At 38.2% G+C, this 17,344-nt stretch overlaps 1 protein-coding gene across 6 annotated transcripts in view; it reads left to right on the forward strand.

The window, feature by feature from the left end:
* Nucleotides 1-17,344, forward strand: part of Magi2 (membrane associated guanylate kinase, WW and PDZ domain containing 2) — a 1,413,820-nt gene that overhangs the window by 1,284,475 nt on the left and 112,001 nt on the right. For all 6 annotated transcript variants that reach the window (XM_074064888.1, XM_074064889.1, XM_074064891.1 and 3 more), the window contains one exon: nucleotides 15,719-15,904. In XM_074064888.1, coding sequence (XP_073920989.1) covers nucleotides 15,719-15,904 — 186 coding nt within the window. The remainder of the gene's footprint in view (nucleotides 1-15,718; nucleotides 15,905-17,344) is intronic.

Raw genomic sequence — 17,344 nt, forward strand, 5'->3', positions numbered from 1 at the left:
TGATGCTAAATTGCTTTGAGCTCCAATCAGTGTGTATGATCACAGGCTTTATAGCAAACCTCCAGGTAGCTACATTCCTGTCTTAGCTAATTTATACATAACTATATTTATCACTGTGGAGAGAGCAAGGCAAGGTGTTACCCAAACATGCTTTCCAAATATAAAATGAATATGTTAGGCTCTCCCTACCACAGTTGCTAAGGTCTCCCAGAGGTTCTAGATTAGCATCTTCTGCTTTCATGAAAATATTGACCCTGCACTATGTAACACGGTAGCCACTAGCCACATGTGTCTGTGGAGCATTTGAAATGAGGCTAGTATGACTGAGGAAATGAGGTTTTAATTGTCTTTCATTTCAATTAACATAAATGGCCACAGGTGGCTACATGGTGTCTGTGCAGCTCTGGGCATTGTAGAGGCCTCTCTCTCCCTGCCTGTAGCCTGACTCTGCTGCCTCCTGTACTCCAACCCCCCTTCACATTACCACCGTGGTGTTCCTGATAATTCACTTAACTCTCAGAATCCATTAGTGGCTTCTCATTTGGCCACAGGATAAATTCCAAACCACTGGCACTGCCACTGTGGCTTTTTGTGATCCATCCTTCTTTATCCCAGAGCTCACTGGTGTGTGTGCTCCCATGCCACAAATGGAGACTTGGCCGATCCATACTTCTACTGCTGCAAAGCACATCACCTGTGGCTGGGATCCTGTATGTCTTTTAAAACTCAAACTAGACAACATCTCCTTGCTGAGGACTTCCTGAACCCTTCTGCATTCCCTTGTCCACTTCTTTTCTCCTACTTATTTGACATCACTTCTCTTTCACTATTTCTATATCCATCCAACAAGTCTTTATCTCCCTCTGCCTTTTCACTTCCCCCATGTTTAAGGTTTGATATCACTATAGTGAAATATGCCTCTTCTAGTCTGTAGTCTGAGTTTTGACAGCCATGTTTAGTTATATGGCTGCTGCCACAATGAAGTCAAGCCCTCCACACACACCTAGCCTTGACAAGCACTGATTTGTTTTTTGATCTATGGTTTTGCCTTTTGCTTTGTCAAAGGATCATATAGTATGTAGCCTTTTGAGTCTGTTTTGTTCCACAGCACATGATGCATTTTAGATTCATCCATGTCATTTCATGTGTCAGCATTTGGTTCCTTTTTAATTGCTAATAGTATTCCATTGTGTGGGTGCATCATAGCTTATCCATTCCTAGTTGAGGGGCATTTGGGTTGTTTCCTATTTGGAGTGATTACAAATAAAGTTTTTATTAATATTTTCATATAGGTTTTTCTGTGAAAGTGGGCTTTGTATTTTAAAAAGTTCTGTGACGAATTTCATCTGGTAAATCCCTAGGAATAGGATTGTTGTTCATATGGTGCCGATTTCCAAAGTAGCTGAACTACTTTGTAGATCCATATATGAGGTAGGGCTCTAGATGCTTTCCATCCTGTAAAATAACTTGCTGTTTTCAGGATTTTCTGTGGTTTCTTCATTGTGGCCATTCCAGTAGATGCAGAGTGGTATCTCATTTTAGCTTTAATTTGCATTTTTCCCTGCAGATGGCTTTTCATGCAATTTTTGCCATCCATGTATCTCCTCTGATGATGTGTTATTTCACTTTTGGTTTCTTCCCCTTAGAGTATAAGAGCCATTTCACTGTGCACATTTTGAGGCTCTTCAGTCCTTTTTTCATTTCTCATGTTAGGGTAATAAAAGGTCTTTTGTGGTAATAGTCTCAGATAAAATTATTATGGAAACATATAATAGCATGTAAATTATTGCTAGTGAAAGTGAAAATACATATTGTTGCAATGTTTGGAAACTTTAATGGTGAAAGAAAATACCAAAGTCGGGCATGGTGGCTCATACCTATAATTCTAGCTACTTGGGAAGCAGAGATCAGGAGGAGATCGCACTTGGAGGCCAGCCAAGTCAAAAAGCTCATAAAACCCCATCTCAACCACTGACTGGGCATGGTGGTGTGTGCATATCATCCCAGGTACTTGGGGAAGCACAAATAGGAAGATCACAGTCCAGGCTGACATGGGTATAAACATAAGATCCTATCTCAAAAATAGCCAACATTTTTAAAAGGCCTGGTAGAGTAGCTCAAGTGGTAGAGGGCCTGTCTAGCAAGCAGAAGGCCTTAAATTTAATCCCCAGTACTGAATGAAAGAAAGAGGGAAGGAAGGAAGGAAGGAGGGAGGGAGGGAGGAACGGAGAGAGAAAGTGAGAATGAAAGAGAGAAAGGAAAGAAAGAAAGAGAGAGAGAGAGAAGAAAGAGGAAAGGAAGGAAGGAAGAAACCTATAAACAAAAATCCAAATGAAGTTAAAGTGTACAAAACTTACAATACTTAGAAAAGAAAGATAAGAATAAGAAAGAAAGACCATGTGTGGGGTGATGGTCTCACTTTTCAAGCAAGGAAACTGACAATTTATTTGATCTTTCAGAGGTCGCACTACAAGTTGTTTACTAAGTTAATATGTGATCAAGATCTTCCAGCTCCTGAGCACTTTGCTTGAGGGCATTTTTATATGTGGTTTTACCCCCATGTGGTTTTACCCCATCATGCAAAATTGCATTATTAAAGCATGCTGTACCCTGTTAGTGGAACTTTGACTGCTGTGAGAAACTGAAGAGCCAATAAATATTCATGTAATCTTCAGGATAACATATTGAAAAGGACAGCTGGCTCAGGAGGGATCATTTGCCTGGGTTAGTATCTGTTTCCATTTACATTAAGAAAATATTGCAAGAAGTTATTAGCTGCCTCGGGGCTTAGGGGAATACAATGAAAGGCTGATATTGCACCTGATTGCTTTTGACATTTACCTATTGTAACAGGGAAACTGTGTGAAGATAGCCAAGTGAGTTTTTACAAAACACAATTTCAGAGGCTATAAAGGAGAAAGGAGATGGCAGAGATGGAAAGCACTGCATCTGTAAAAATGAGAATTGTGGCTTGTCAGCAACACCTGCTTGTAACCATCCACCATTTCTACGGGGCATGCTGAGAAATTACTCAGAGCCAGATACATTGATGGGTGTGAAGTTTCATGTGCTTCAAAAGGCAGCAGAGAGAACAGAGGAGAGCAGGTGTGGTTTTACTGAACATTTTAATCCCGACCTGGGGTTGATGAAACGTAGTTTTATGAAATTTTAAGATGTCCTTCATACTGTTATCTTTCAAGGCTACAGGAGACAACAGAATTTTTAAGTTTGGGTACATAAATTATTTGACTTTTTTTTCAAGTAGATTCCAAATCTCTACTGTGACACCAAAATATTGATTGGAAAGCTAATTTAAATTTACAAAAGATTTTTCCAATTTCTGGTTGATGATGGTAAAATGATAACATGCTTATCTCCCATTTCTTAGACCTCAGTAAGCTATAGTAAATAAATGAGAAGGAAAGGAATAGACAAATATGAGCAAGAAGTTTAAAGGCAAAAACAGTAGCACTCATTTAATAAGGCAGAGGAAGCCAAAAGGAAATATGGATAATACCACCCCACTCCTTTCTTTAGAAACTCAGAGATGCTCAGAGGTTAAAAAAAAAGCCCTCAGCACTATTCACAATAGCCAAGTTATGGAAACAGCCAAGATGCCCCACCACTGACGAATGGATTAAGAAAATGTGGTATCTATACACAATGGAATTTTATGCAGCCATAAAGAAGAACGAAATGTTATCATTTGCTGGTAAATGGATGGAATTGGAGAACATCATTCTGAGTGAGGTTAGCCTGGCCCAAAAGACCAAAAATCATATGTTCTCCCTCATATGTGGACATTAGATCAAGGGCAAACACAACAAGGGGATTGGACTTTGAGCACATGATAAAAGCGAGAGCACACAAGGGAGGGGTGAGGATAGGTAAGACACCTAAAAAACTAGCTAGCATTTGTTGCCCTTAAAGCAGAGAAACTAAAGCAGATACCTTAAAAGCAACTGAGGCCAATAGGAAAAGGGGAACAGGTACTAGAGAAAAGGTTAGATCAAAAAGAATTAACCTAGAAGGTAACACACACTCACAGGAAATCAATGTGAGTCAATGCCCTGTATAGCTATCCTTATCTCAACCAGCAAAACCCCTTGTTCCTTCCTATTATTGCTTATACTCTCTCTACAACAAAATTAGAAATAAGGGCAAAATAGTTTCTGCTGGGTATTGAGGGGGTGGTGGGGAGAGGGAGGGGGTGGAGTGGGTGGTAAGGGAGGGGGTGGGGGCAGGGGGGAGAAATGAACCAAGCCTTGTATGCACATATGAATAATAAAAGAAAAAGAAAAAAAAAGCCCTCAGAATAGAATGGAACACAACAACTATGACCAACCAGCTATGAAATTTTATTTTTAAAATAGAAAACCAAATAATCAAGTAAATACCAATGAAAGACAACTAGAAGAAACGGAGCTAATTCAGGAAACAAAAGAAATCTCAAAAAAAAAAACTCTTCTATTTCATATCCATAGAGCGATATGAGAAGATATTTACTATGAGCTGAATGTTCCCCCCAAAAAAAGGAAAAATCCCTATGTTAAAGATCTAATTCCCCACACCATGGCATTTGGAAATGGACCTTTGGGAGTTAAGTAAGTTTATATAAACTCCTAAGAATGGAGCTTCCATGATGGGACTAGTGCCTTTATATGACCATGAAAAGATCTGAGTTATCTCTCTCTAATTCATGAGGATTTAGCAAGAAAGTAGCTGTCACTGGGTACCAGTGGCTCAAGTGTGTAATCTTAGCTCCTTGGGAGGCTGAGATCAGGAAGATCATGGTTTGAGGCCAGCCCAGGCAAATAGTTTACAAGACTCCATCTCCATAATAACCAGAGCAAAATGGACTGGAGGTGTGGCTCAAAGGACAGAGTGCCTTCTTTGCAAGCACAAGGTCAGTTCAAACCCCAGCCAGTCCTGTCCTCCCACCCCCCCAAAAAAGAAGGTAGCTATCTTAGACCATTTTGTTCTGCTATAACAGAATACCACAAACTGGGTAAATCTGAATTTAACAGAAGTTTATTGACCACTCAGTCTAGGGTATATAGACTGCTATAGCAGCCCTTAACTGACTAATATCATAATCACAAATAAAAACAGAAAGCCATAAAAGAAAAGAACGATATGATTAGAAAGAATTCTTAGAAATTAAAAATATCATGACTGAATTTTAAATTTTACTAGAAGTATTGGGAAATAAGACAAAAAGAAATCCTGCATGAAATAGTACAAAAAGAAACAAAGTATGAGAGAAATGATTAAAAAAAAAACCCAAAAATCAGTAGACCAATTCTAGAAGAAAATATCTGATCAGAGTTCCAGAAACAGACCAGAGAAATGAAATAGAAACTATCAAAGAAATAGTATAATAAATGTCCCCAAACAAAACCAAAGGAAACAAGTCCTCTAATGACAAATAATTACAAGTACACTATTGCAAAATTTCAGAACACAAAAGGGATAGGGACAATCTTAAACATTTCCCCCCAAAAAAGGCAAATAAATATATCAAAAAAAGGAACAAAAACTTCTGATGAGTTCAAATCACTCACCATGATGATTTCCATGAGGATTGAGTCCAGGAACCCATGTGACTATCAAAATCTAGGAATGCTCAAGTCTCTTATTAAAATGGGGTAACATATGTTAAACACATTCTCCCAAATACTTTAAATCATCTCTAGATTACTTATAATAGCTACTATGATGTAAATTTTATGTAAATAATTGTTTTGTATTGTTAGAGAATGATAACAAGAAAAATTATCTGTATACATTCAGTACAGATGTGATTTCTTTTTAAAATATTTTTAATCCATAGTTGGGTAAATCCACAGATGGATCCCCCAATAACATGGAGGAATAACTATAGCTACACCAGAGCCAGGAGATGATACAGAAACGCCTGCAAAGTTCTAATGAAAACGGATCTTTAATCGGTTCATGTTATCTAGAATTCTAAGCTACAATTCAATCAAATAAGGTTCAAGCATGAAGAATTGGAAAAAATAATTTTCTCTCTTGCATGGTTCCTTAGAAAGCTACTGCAGAATACATTCCAGAAAAAGGAAAGAGTAAATCAAAAACAATGACCAGGTTTGGGGAAAGGTGATCCATCTTAGAGTGCTACAGGAATCCCCTGATGGCACTGTGCAGCTGACTTGAAGAAAACCCGACTGCTCTGAGAGGAAAGTCTCCAGAGGAATAAACTGAATAGTTGACTTGAGCAGCTTTTAAGGAGGGGGAGGAAATTGTATAAGAAATGAAATCACATACAGTAAACAACATTTACATGATAAAACCATAAACAGTGATAACTGACTTAACCAAAAAATAGTATTGAAACTATTCTGGGATTAGGAAAGAAAGTGAGATACAGGGTAAAAGTGCTAATCCCCTAGTGTAATAGGAAGTAGATAGTGACTGAAGTTAAGGAATCAAGAAGTAGCCACATAAGAATGTTATATAGAAATGTGGACAAGGGCTAGAGATGGAGCTCAGTTGTAGAGCACTTGCCCAGCAGCACAAGGCAGGGGTTAATCCTCAGTACTGAATGAAAGCAAGAAAAAAAAGTGTATGAGAAATTTAAATACTTCCCTTTTAGGTCACAAAAACAGAGGAGGTTAGGGCATGAGACTGGAGTTTTTCACTAGAAGTATTTTGGGTGTGTTTAGCTTTTAAAATTTGTACATATATTACTTCAATTAAGTAACTCTAATAGATTTCCAATCACTACAAAATAGCACTATTATTCTGTTTACTTTGGCCCTTTTATAATAGGACATGAATTTTGAATTTTTATATGATTTTCTCATTTCGTAGTATTTTCTAATAATTTAATAAGCTCACTATAATGAATTACAAATAAAAGAAACTCCTTATTCAGGAAATAAGTTTGTTATCACAGAAGTAAACAACAAGCCTTCAAAAGGTAGATTTAAATGTTTGGGATGGGAATACAATATCATCTAAGAGCATTTTCTGTTGCTATGACAAAATATCTGAGGCAGGTTAGTTAATAAGTAACCTCAGAGATTTATTTAGTTCATTGTTATGAAGGCAGGGAAGCCAAAGATCATGTGTGGGCATCTGGTTGGCATCTTGTGAGGACTTTCTTGTTGCATCATCACATAGTGGAGAGCATCACATTGGGAAACAGAGCCAGCTTGGCATCTTGGGTCTCCCTTCCTCTTATAAAGCTACTAATTGCCATCATGGGGCCCTACCCTCATGACCTGCTCTAACCCCAATTGCCTCCAAACACCATTAACATGAGAATTTGGAGACTAAGTTTCCAACTCAAGCACTTTGGAGAACACATTTAAACCATGGCAATACCACACCTCAAACCTGTTTCACCTTTTTTTAAATGGGTAAAACAACTTGTTTTTCTGCCTTGCAGGAAAGAAACTCTTTGTCACCTTTTAATAAAAATTTTTCTCTAATTTTCTTCCATTATTATCCAATCAGATTACTATTTTGATAACAAAGGTTGCTGAAAGCTACACAGTTTTACTTAAAGTTTTACTCAAGTTGAACAACACAGAATTTCACCTTCTATCCCTTGGCTGGAAAGTTCTAGGTTGCTGGTTTTATTGTGTGATAGAAATGTATGTCTTTTCCTGAGCCTTTGGCAAAAATGCAAGAAAAAAGACTGAATAGGGCTGGGATTTGGTTCAGTGAGACCAGATTTTCTACCACCACTTTCAGACTAAAACAGGCCAAAGAGGATGTCCCAGATCCCCAGAAATTGGCAAGGTGACTTCTAGGGATATACAGAGAAATAAGAAGTATCCCTGTCACAGGAAAAGGCCCAGTTGTGTATTAATGCAACTGTTTTTGTTCTCTCTGTCTGGTTATCCCTGCCTCATGCATCTGCAGATTTGAGGACAATGGCTATTCAGAAGTTTCCCTGGTTCCTGGCACCCTAATGTCTGAATATTTTGTCAGATTATGAGAGAAAAAGCCATATCAAAAAAATACATAAACTTCTTGAAATATATTTTACTTATATGGGTTATAAATTAATGTGTACTTGAAGACAGTTACAGAAGACAGTGACTTACTGCACAGAATAATTTTCACAATGGGACAAGAAAAGCAAGGTAATTTTTAGTTCTATTAAACCAGTATATGAAGACTTGGGGATTAACTTTTTTTTGATGCTTGGTATTGAACCTGGGGCTTCGAAAGCTTCCACTGAGCTCTGCCACAAGAATCAAGCGAATTTAAAAACATATTTAATAGAATCTAGCTAAACTGCCTTTCCTAGTGACATGCCTGGGATGAGAAATGCATAAGAGAAAAACATTGTTTTTGCTCCTTTCCAACCACACACCTTTCTGATGATTTTTCTCATCTCATATACCATATTCTCATTTACATATCCCACTGTAGACACTAAAAACAATGAAGTGATATAACAAAGAAATACACTATGAACAATTATATAATTTACAGGGCCCAGGGCAAAATGAAACTTAAAGGTCCTTGTTTAAAAAAATTATTAAAAATGTCAAGGTGATGACAGCAGACCATTAGCCCAAGTCTCTTTACAATGTGGGAACCTGAGGGACTGCACAGGTCACGTGCCCATGGAGTCAACTCTGTGTCTAAAGGCACATCAAATCTTTTAACCCAGACTTATGCTCCAATATAGAACAGTCAAGTCACAGCTAATTACAATTCCTAATGCAATCAGATTCCTTTCCATTACCCATTCATTCTCAGTACCTAGCTATGAGAATTTTTAAAAAGTGGTGTAGAAGAAAAGCATTAGCAGTGATAGATATCAGAGGAGTGTTTCTTAAAGCCCTATAGTTAATATTTTCTATATGATCCTTTTTATCCTTGGAAACATGAGTTCAGTTGGGTTCCCAAATTGCCAGTGATGGGCCCTCTTCCCATTCCCCCATCTGGCCATCTGCTTGTTACCAACTGTAGGGTAACTAAACTGTTCAACCACAAGAGAATGACTCATGGGTGCTGGGAGAATAAAGTGCACTTTTTGAATATGCAGTCCTTAAAACACCAGCTGTTCAATTTGGGGTTTTGCAAATCAGTTCACTATGAATTTCAGGGAAGACGTTTTCATTTTTGGAAAGCTAAATTTCACAGACTTCTAGAAAAACAAGTCATGCAGACTGTTTTTTCTTAATTTTACCATACGAATTTTTAAAATACAAAACACATGTTTTTCTCATATCTGCAACCCCTGTTGACCAAGAAAAACTCTTTCGAAGGACACTGTGTCACACTCCAGGAAGGGACATCTAGCTGAATGAGTTTGTCACAATAGAGTATGTTAAGTTAGGACTTCTAGGAAGCACAGCAGGAAAATAAGCAAGATTAATACTAAGCTTAGTTTTCTGAAGACAGAAAAACAGATCAAGTCTTTACCATATATTAAAGTGATCAAAATACTCTGACAATCTTTCAGTGTTCCCACAGGTTCAGCCTCCATCCAGAGGAGTGGAGTTAAAGGAAAGCATCCTGTCCTATCAGGCATCTCAGACAGGGAAGCAAGGAAATCTTCAGCATAGAAAGGCTCTCTCCTTACTTTGAGGGACTGAATTTGAGGGATTCCGTCTCCACCCCCCGACCCAGCTTTACCATCATGAGTTTTTCCTAAGGGAGTTACCATTTACCTATGGACACAGGTTCCTCTCCAGAACTCAACATAGCTATCTACCTCAATCCTTGCGTCCAGATAGAGAATAATTCAGGCATGATGTAAAAATGATAGCAATGTTTATTAGGAAATAAATTTAGTATAAAAGGATAAAAGTGGGAGAAATAGGGGAAAAAAGAGAGATAACATTTCCTGCATGGGGAATAAAGACTCAAAATGGTGGTCCTTACCTCTAGTTGTATAGGACTATACTTTCCTAACTGGGAGACTACACATGGTCATGTCTAGTAACCGCTAGTCATTATGATAACGGATCCTGGTAGCTAAGATGGGTATTAAAACAGGGAGATGTCATCTAGGCCCACCGAAAATACAGAATAATAGTTTTAGGACTTCCCTTTGTCAGACATGCTTTTTATTCTTTCTGTCCCTCTACCTCCAAGGAGCCTCTCAGCTTGTTAACTTCTCAAAGAGGAAGGCAGGTGCAGAGAGCTCCTTTATGTCTCCCTATTTTTGTAACTTAACATCTAAAAGTAAATGGGAAGGAATGAGCTGGTTTGGCTTCTCAATTTTTACTTCCTCGGTCCAATGTTTGAGTCTGGCTCTTTTAAAATTTATTAACGTAATATAATTTTTCTGTCTCCTCATCTAGCTGTCCTGCCCCAGAATTGCCTCCATCCCATTTTTCCCACCACTCTCTGAGTCTATACGTGGACCTACTGGTTCACCCCTCCTCTCTACTCTTGTTGCATGTTGCTTTTTACTATGGATTTGCCATTAATAATCTGTTTTAAATAATTTTACACGTTTATCCCTGGTCTCCCCAACTATACTGTGAGTTTCTTGAGGCCATGTGTTATTTTGATAAATTCCCTACTGAACCTATCATATTTCCTATTACTAAGAAGATGCTATATAGATAATATGTTGATTGACTTATCTAGACATTAAATAATTTTCAAAGATTAATGGAAGAAAAACAACTAAAATCATCTAATACTTAAAAATTCATATTAGGTCACAGATTCTAAACCCAAACTAATTTACCTTGCCTTTTTAAATTAATGACATGTTTTTTAACCTTCACAAATTAATGGAATTGTGAGCTAATGAGAGTTTATGCTATTGATTCAATATGCTATTGAAGTATTTATTTTTGTCACGCTTACTTCAGAAACTTCTCTCTTGTAACTTTGACATGACTGATACAAAATCTACTTTCTCTGTCAAATGCTTTCCTCCATACATAAGGCCACTTTGTGGGATCTGTTAACAAGGAGATAATTAAATGTAAACATAAGTTGCAGCCTTTTCTTTCTCTGAAAGGAAAGACACACAAACAGCAAGAAAACGATGGGAAAAAAATAAGAGAGGTATCTAATAATCCCTTCCCTCAAGATGTTAGGAAGAACCCATCATAGAAGCAACAAAAATCCTCCAGGTAACCACCCTATCATCCTTATGGGGATTGATCTAAAGTGAAGTCAACAAAAGTTCATTGGCTAAAGCAGTACTCTTTGACCAAGAGCTGAAGGAACCTGAGTAGGTTGGTTATACATGGTTCCCAGAAAAGAACACAAAAGCAAACAATGGAGGATCACTGTTTCCTGTAGTGATATAGCTGGAGACGCTAAGAAGGCCTTCAAAAAATCTCACTTTAGAGGGTATTTTTTAGAGAGTCTATCTGAATATCTTTGAATATTACTACTAAGCAAGTGTTGCATGTTGGGCAATGACAAAAGAGTGGATTCATCTATAAGAAAGTATAAAACAAATGTACTTTGGAATGAGTAATTAAATAGAAAAGATGGGTTTCTTTCTCTATAATTTGTGATTTTTCAATTAAAATTTCTAACTGGAAACACATTGTTTCTTTTCCAAATGTCAGTATGTCCAAAGCCAAATGACATATTGTCACTTTCCCCAAATATCTGTGTATCCTAAGCACACTGTGTCAAGAAGACTGATCCAAAGACTTGATTTGTGTGGCCGCCTGACAGATCATGTCTACAGGCCTGAGTCTAAATGGACTGTGCTCTGGCAGTTACCTTAGTCATCAGTTCTCAGGGAACTAATGAGGACCATTCATTCCAATCACAGAAACCAAGGTCAGGGCCTCTTCCTTGCTCTGTAATTCCATTAGCATTGCACAGAAAGCGCTTGGTCATAAGCTCTGAAGACCTCATCACTGAGTAAATGGGGCTACATCTTGCTCCCAGAATCCTTTGTGAGCACCCCCCTTGTCAGAGATTTGTTGCACATCAACATTGAATGTACTTATATATGTAGGGGAACCAGGGGTAAAGAAAAAATGAGGCTGCCTTCAGCTGCTAAGTACTGCTTTTATTAAAGTAAATGCCAATAGAAAACATTTGTCATAAAGCCATGGCAGGTACTTTCAATTACTGAACACACACTTTCAAACTGTGTGCTCATTCATATTTTATGTAAATCACTCAGTCATTCCATGTGGCTACCATAGAATTTATTTCTGTTTTGGCTTTTATTCTTTTGTTTTTCGTTTTTATTCTAACTACTGAAAGAATTTGAAAAAAAATGTAAATGGCCTTGGAACTAAGAGTCATCAGCATAAACAAATAATTGTGTTTACAGAGAAGCTTGCATCTTGAAACCTCAAGCAAAATGCTTGTTTAAGGTCTCACCAGTCATTCCCTTACTCCTCATAAATCAAATAGTTTCCAGCCTCCCACATATGAAAAAGAAGGGAGACATCCCAAGGTTTGAAGCTCTAGACAAGGGTTTGAATACTGGATTTGACTCTTGTTTTCTTCACAGTAAAATCAGCGTGATTGCTATACTTTTACAGCTACTTCACAGAATTGCTGTAAAGATTTAAAATAAGTGCCTAGCATGGTGTCTGGAAATTAACAAATAATAGCTTATTATTGTTATTTTTATTGTTGAGCACACAAAATTGAGTGCATGTGTTCATGTATGTATGCATGTGTGCGTTCATGTATGTGTGCATGTGTGTGTGCGGGCTTTGTATTTTTGAAACATTTGTGGAAGAGATGTGGCCACTAAATCCCAGATGATGCACAACAATGATGGAGCACAGGGACATGGATAAGTCAAAACTGCAAACTATCCAAAGACTGTGTGTCTCTGTTTGGAAGTATATTTTTGAATTTCATTTCAAATGTCCGTGTTTCTGATGCCCAAAGAAATTACTTCAAGCAAAAGAAAAAAATGGTGCTATGATGTGAAGGTTTAACTAAAAGGATCTGAAGACTGTCCAGTTTTCCTCTCCTTTCTTCTCCTCACACCTCACCTGTCAAAAGATGGCCGCATCAAAGAACCCACTTCAAGCAAAGTTCCTGGCTCCCTTCCTCCCCAGGATCAGAACCACTCCTGAACTATTTGCAATTGCTGGCTTAAAAGCAGGCTGTAGTCCCAAATAAAAGGACCAGGTGCTCACAAAGCAAGTAACAGGTTAGAGGCCAAAGACAGTAAAGGCAAGAGAGGCAGAGTGCTACGCTTACCAAGAGCAAAGGCTCTGATGTCTAGGATTTCAGTGACTGGGGTTCTGAGCCCTGTTTGGCCTGTGTGACCGTGGGCAAATTACTAACCACTGTATAGCTCTGTTTCCTCTACTGCAAACTTGTAATAATGTCAGCTACCTCATATGATTTGTTAAGGATTTTATATATATACATATGTAAAACAAATGTATGTATACTATATATAACAAATATGTTATATATAATATAATATATATACATATATAGTGTGTATATATATATATATATATATACACACACACAAACATGACTGACCACAGCGCTTGGCTCATGAAAGTATTCGTAAGAGGTAGGAAGAAGAGAAACTATAACTCAATAAATATGAAAGTAGATAATAAGAGATCTGTACTATGTTGATTTCCCTTTGAATAATGAACTCTTACTTAAAAGTTCATTTTTTCCTACCAAGACCTGCAACATTTTTTATGGGAAATCAGAGAAAGACTCTTGGCCTCATCCAGTATCTATCTAATCCTCTGAACCATAGCTCTCTTTCCTAAATGAAGTTGTTATCCTATGTGATACTCAGAGGATGGTGCTCTGTATGATCATATAGTAAGCAAAATGTTGCTTCAGTTTTAAACTATCACCATTTATTCCATGTAGAAAGAAACCAAGTTGGTACCTACATATAAGTGCATACACATACATGTGCATGTGTGCACATGCACACACACGTGTCAATAGTGATATAAGAAATATTTTAAAAGAAAAATAATGAGAAAGAATGACAGCTGACACTTACAGATCAATTCTTATGTACGAGGCACTGCTCTAATCACTACCTATATGTGATAGCTCATTTAATTCTCAGAACCACTCTGCAAGGTCAATGATATCATTATACCAATTTTACTGTTGAAAAACAAACACAGAGAGATTAGGCAAGTTTCCAAAGATCACAGGATAGGTAATAATATGCACATTATAGGAGGGCAGATCAAATCATTTGTGGACCATTCTAGGAGGACAAAAGCAAGGGGAAAAAACTTATCCTAATTATGGATGAAAACCAAACATTGCAATACCTACATTATTTTTTAAAATCATTAGTTGTTCTTATTACATTCCTACCTGAGAAATATATTCTTTTAGGACTATCATTAGTATGCTCTAAGCAAGGTGTTCTTAATTAAACCCATTAGTACTGATGGCAAATAAAAATGTGTTTGGGCTTCCAACATAATGAGTTTCACTTCAGGGACACAGGCTTGGCCAATGTTTTCATATGCAATCTAAAACCTTTCACAATAGAAGAGTGAACAAGATACTGGTTCATTAACACACTAATTGTCCTTCCTTATCATAGTTATTAGCTAATGTTCAGCCTTTCACTGTAACACACGCACAAAATTCAGAATTCAAGAAGTAGACATCCTTGGAAAAATGAATGGTGGATAGTATCTTTCCCTGTTTCTGCAGATTAAATCAATGTCTGATTCCATAGAGCGAGCACAAAGTCACTAACAGTTGATTTCCTGTCTGGGATTGTTTGTCTTGAAAGGAGAAGGGAAAGGGAACAGTTTCTTGATCTCAAGCTCTTTTAGGGAACACACGGGGACCCTGGACACTATTGATATCTGACCCCAGACATGGTTCCCACACATGAATAATAAGCAGAAAATAAATATTCATTGTTTTAAAGAATCACATAACATATTACATCAATTCTAAAGCATTTTTTATATTTTAACATCTCAATGGTTAGAGAGTATCTTACAGTGGAGTATCATGAGTAACATTTTTTAATTGGCAGAATTTCTTTGTATTTTCCTTTCTTGTGTACTTAAAAAAGTGTGTCTTACCATCAATGGTATCTTAGATTTTGTGAAATCTATTAAGTATCAGACATTAGCAAATTCTCAGGGTCGCATAACACAGTGAATCAGAAAGAAGAGGTAACACTGGAAACATGTTACCCCTTAAATAGCAGAAATTGGCCATAGAGGAAATTGGTCATAATTTCTTTACCAGTGGCTACTACTCAGATTAATAAATACTTCTTTCTTTCCATTTTTTCTCCTCTCAGTAAAATAAAAAGGGGCAGAAATTAAATGCCTGGCATTTATTGTATCTTTAGGAATCTGTATTACTGACTCAGGAGCACCAGCTCCTTGGATACACCATTTTATGCCTGTGGTTCCCACACACTGATATGTACTGGACTCTCCCAAGGAGTTTCTTAGAAATCCATGATTCTCAACTCTTGCCCAAATGTTTGGATTCAGATGATCTAACATGAGGCCCAGATAGCTGTCTTTTTAATCCCAGTGATCATGATGCACTCCAGAGTTTGAGAACCTCTGGTCTATTTGTTTGGAATTGGCCCATCACTACAAAGGACTTGAATTATACACTCTGGCCTCAGTAGTATGCACAGGACTACATTTGATTAAAATGCTTGTGATCTCAAAAGGCAAACATACTGAGGAAGGAATTCTGACATTGTGTGGCTTCCTTTGGGGCTGGGACTGAAAGACAGAATATGTATTAGTGATGTCCCTGATACCTATTTCTGTTGGGGTTTTTTTAGCTGTGCCCCATAAAATCGGACGCATCATTGATGGGAGTCCTGCAGATCGCTGTGCAAAACTAAAAGTGGGAGACCGGATCTTAGCAGTGAACGGCCAGTCTATCATCAGCATGCCTCACGCTGACATCGTGAAGCTCATCAAGGATGCAGGCCTTAGTGTCACCCTTCGCATCATTCCTCAGGAGGGTGAGTGCCCGAGGCGGCCGTTCAGAGAGAGAGTCAGGACATGGACACACTCACCGCACTCACCGCCTGCCAGGGTCCTGGCTTCCACCCAGCTGCTGTCAGTGTGCTGCCAATGTGTCAGAGGTGGACTGGAATTTCCACTTTAATACAAACTCACACTCAGTTGCAGCCCACATCCTGTTTACTCACTCCCAGTGTCATTCAGAAATCAACCTATGTGACATTGCGGGTTCAGTAGGCGTGAATCCCAAGACAGGAGTTATCTGATCCTTCCCTGGGGTCTCAGGAGTACTGTTATGGTTATATTAACCCAAACTCATTCAACAGAGCAGACAGAGTCACAACCTGAAAAAAAGAGGAAAAAAAACTTATTCGTGTTAACAGTTAACCTCTGGAGAATTCTTCAAAGTCAGATTGATTTTGAAAAGCTTGAAGAAGTTTTGTGGTCTAAAGAGAGCTCCTTTTGGAAATGGTGCATCTGATAAGAATTTAAAATTCCCACTCAGCTTTTCGAATTTCTCTGTACAAGGACTCCCCCCTGAGGTTGCAGAGTGGTGAGCATCACAACTCACAACAGTGCCTTAAGGGGCCACACAGCTCGGAATAGCAATTCAGGGAGCGTTCACCACTTCCACACACAGTGGGGTTTTTTACTGGTTATAAATGCTGACTTAATGACATTGAAGAGTTCAGTCCCTGGAGCTCAGTGGGGAATGGACAATGGTGTCCCATACAAAGGCTGATGGCTTTACATGGTACTCCCTCCCTATTCCATCTTAGGCCTAGCTGACATGCAGATATCAAAAGTCTCAACTAGGGTGATTTGGGCCCTCTGGGCGACATTTGTCAATGTCTGGAGACAGTTTTGACTATCAGTGGACAAAGGCCAGAGATGCTGCTAAAACATCGTATAATGCCAGCACAGCTCCCACACCAAAGAGTCTGGCCCAAAATGTCAAGAGTGTCAAGTCTGGCCCAAAGTGTCAATGAGGGTGAGAAACCCTCATAAAAATGAAGAAGAAATTAAAATATTTGGGCGATGAGAAAAGACAGGGGAAGAGTGGTTCATAATGGCATGCTCATAGGTCACCTCCCTTTCTGGCGGAATGGCTCAAGGGGTAGAGCACCCAACTATGAGGCCCTGAGTTCAAATTCCAGTACCTCAAAAAAAAATAGGTCATCTCCCTTTTGTCACCCAGCCAGAGAAAGACAGAACACAAGGACCTTGGTTTTTTAAAATACTTTTATCTGAAGACACCAATATGTATAAAATATTCAATGGAAATAAACTATAAGCAAGATTGCTCACTGGAAACCTGGCATGTTTCTTAGTATTCCCAGTGCGAAATGTGTTGGCCCTGCCTTATTTTAATGGATGGAAATAATTTCAGTTGAAAATTTGGTTATTGGGTGAAAACAAAAAAACACCAAGAGGCAGTT

This window comes from Castor canadensis, chromosome 2 (genome assembly GCF_047511655.1).
Source record: "Castor canadensis chromosome 2, mCasCan1.hap1v2, whole genome shotgun sequence".
Classification (NCBI taxonomy): domain Eukaryota; kingdom Metazoa; phylum Chordata; class Mammalia; order Rodentia; family Castoridae; genus Castor; species Castor canadensis.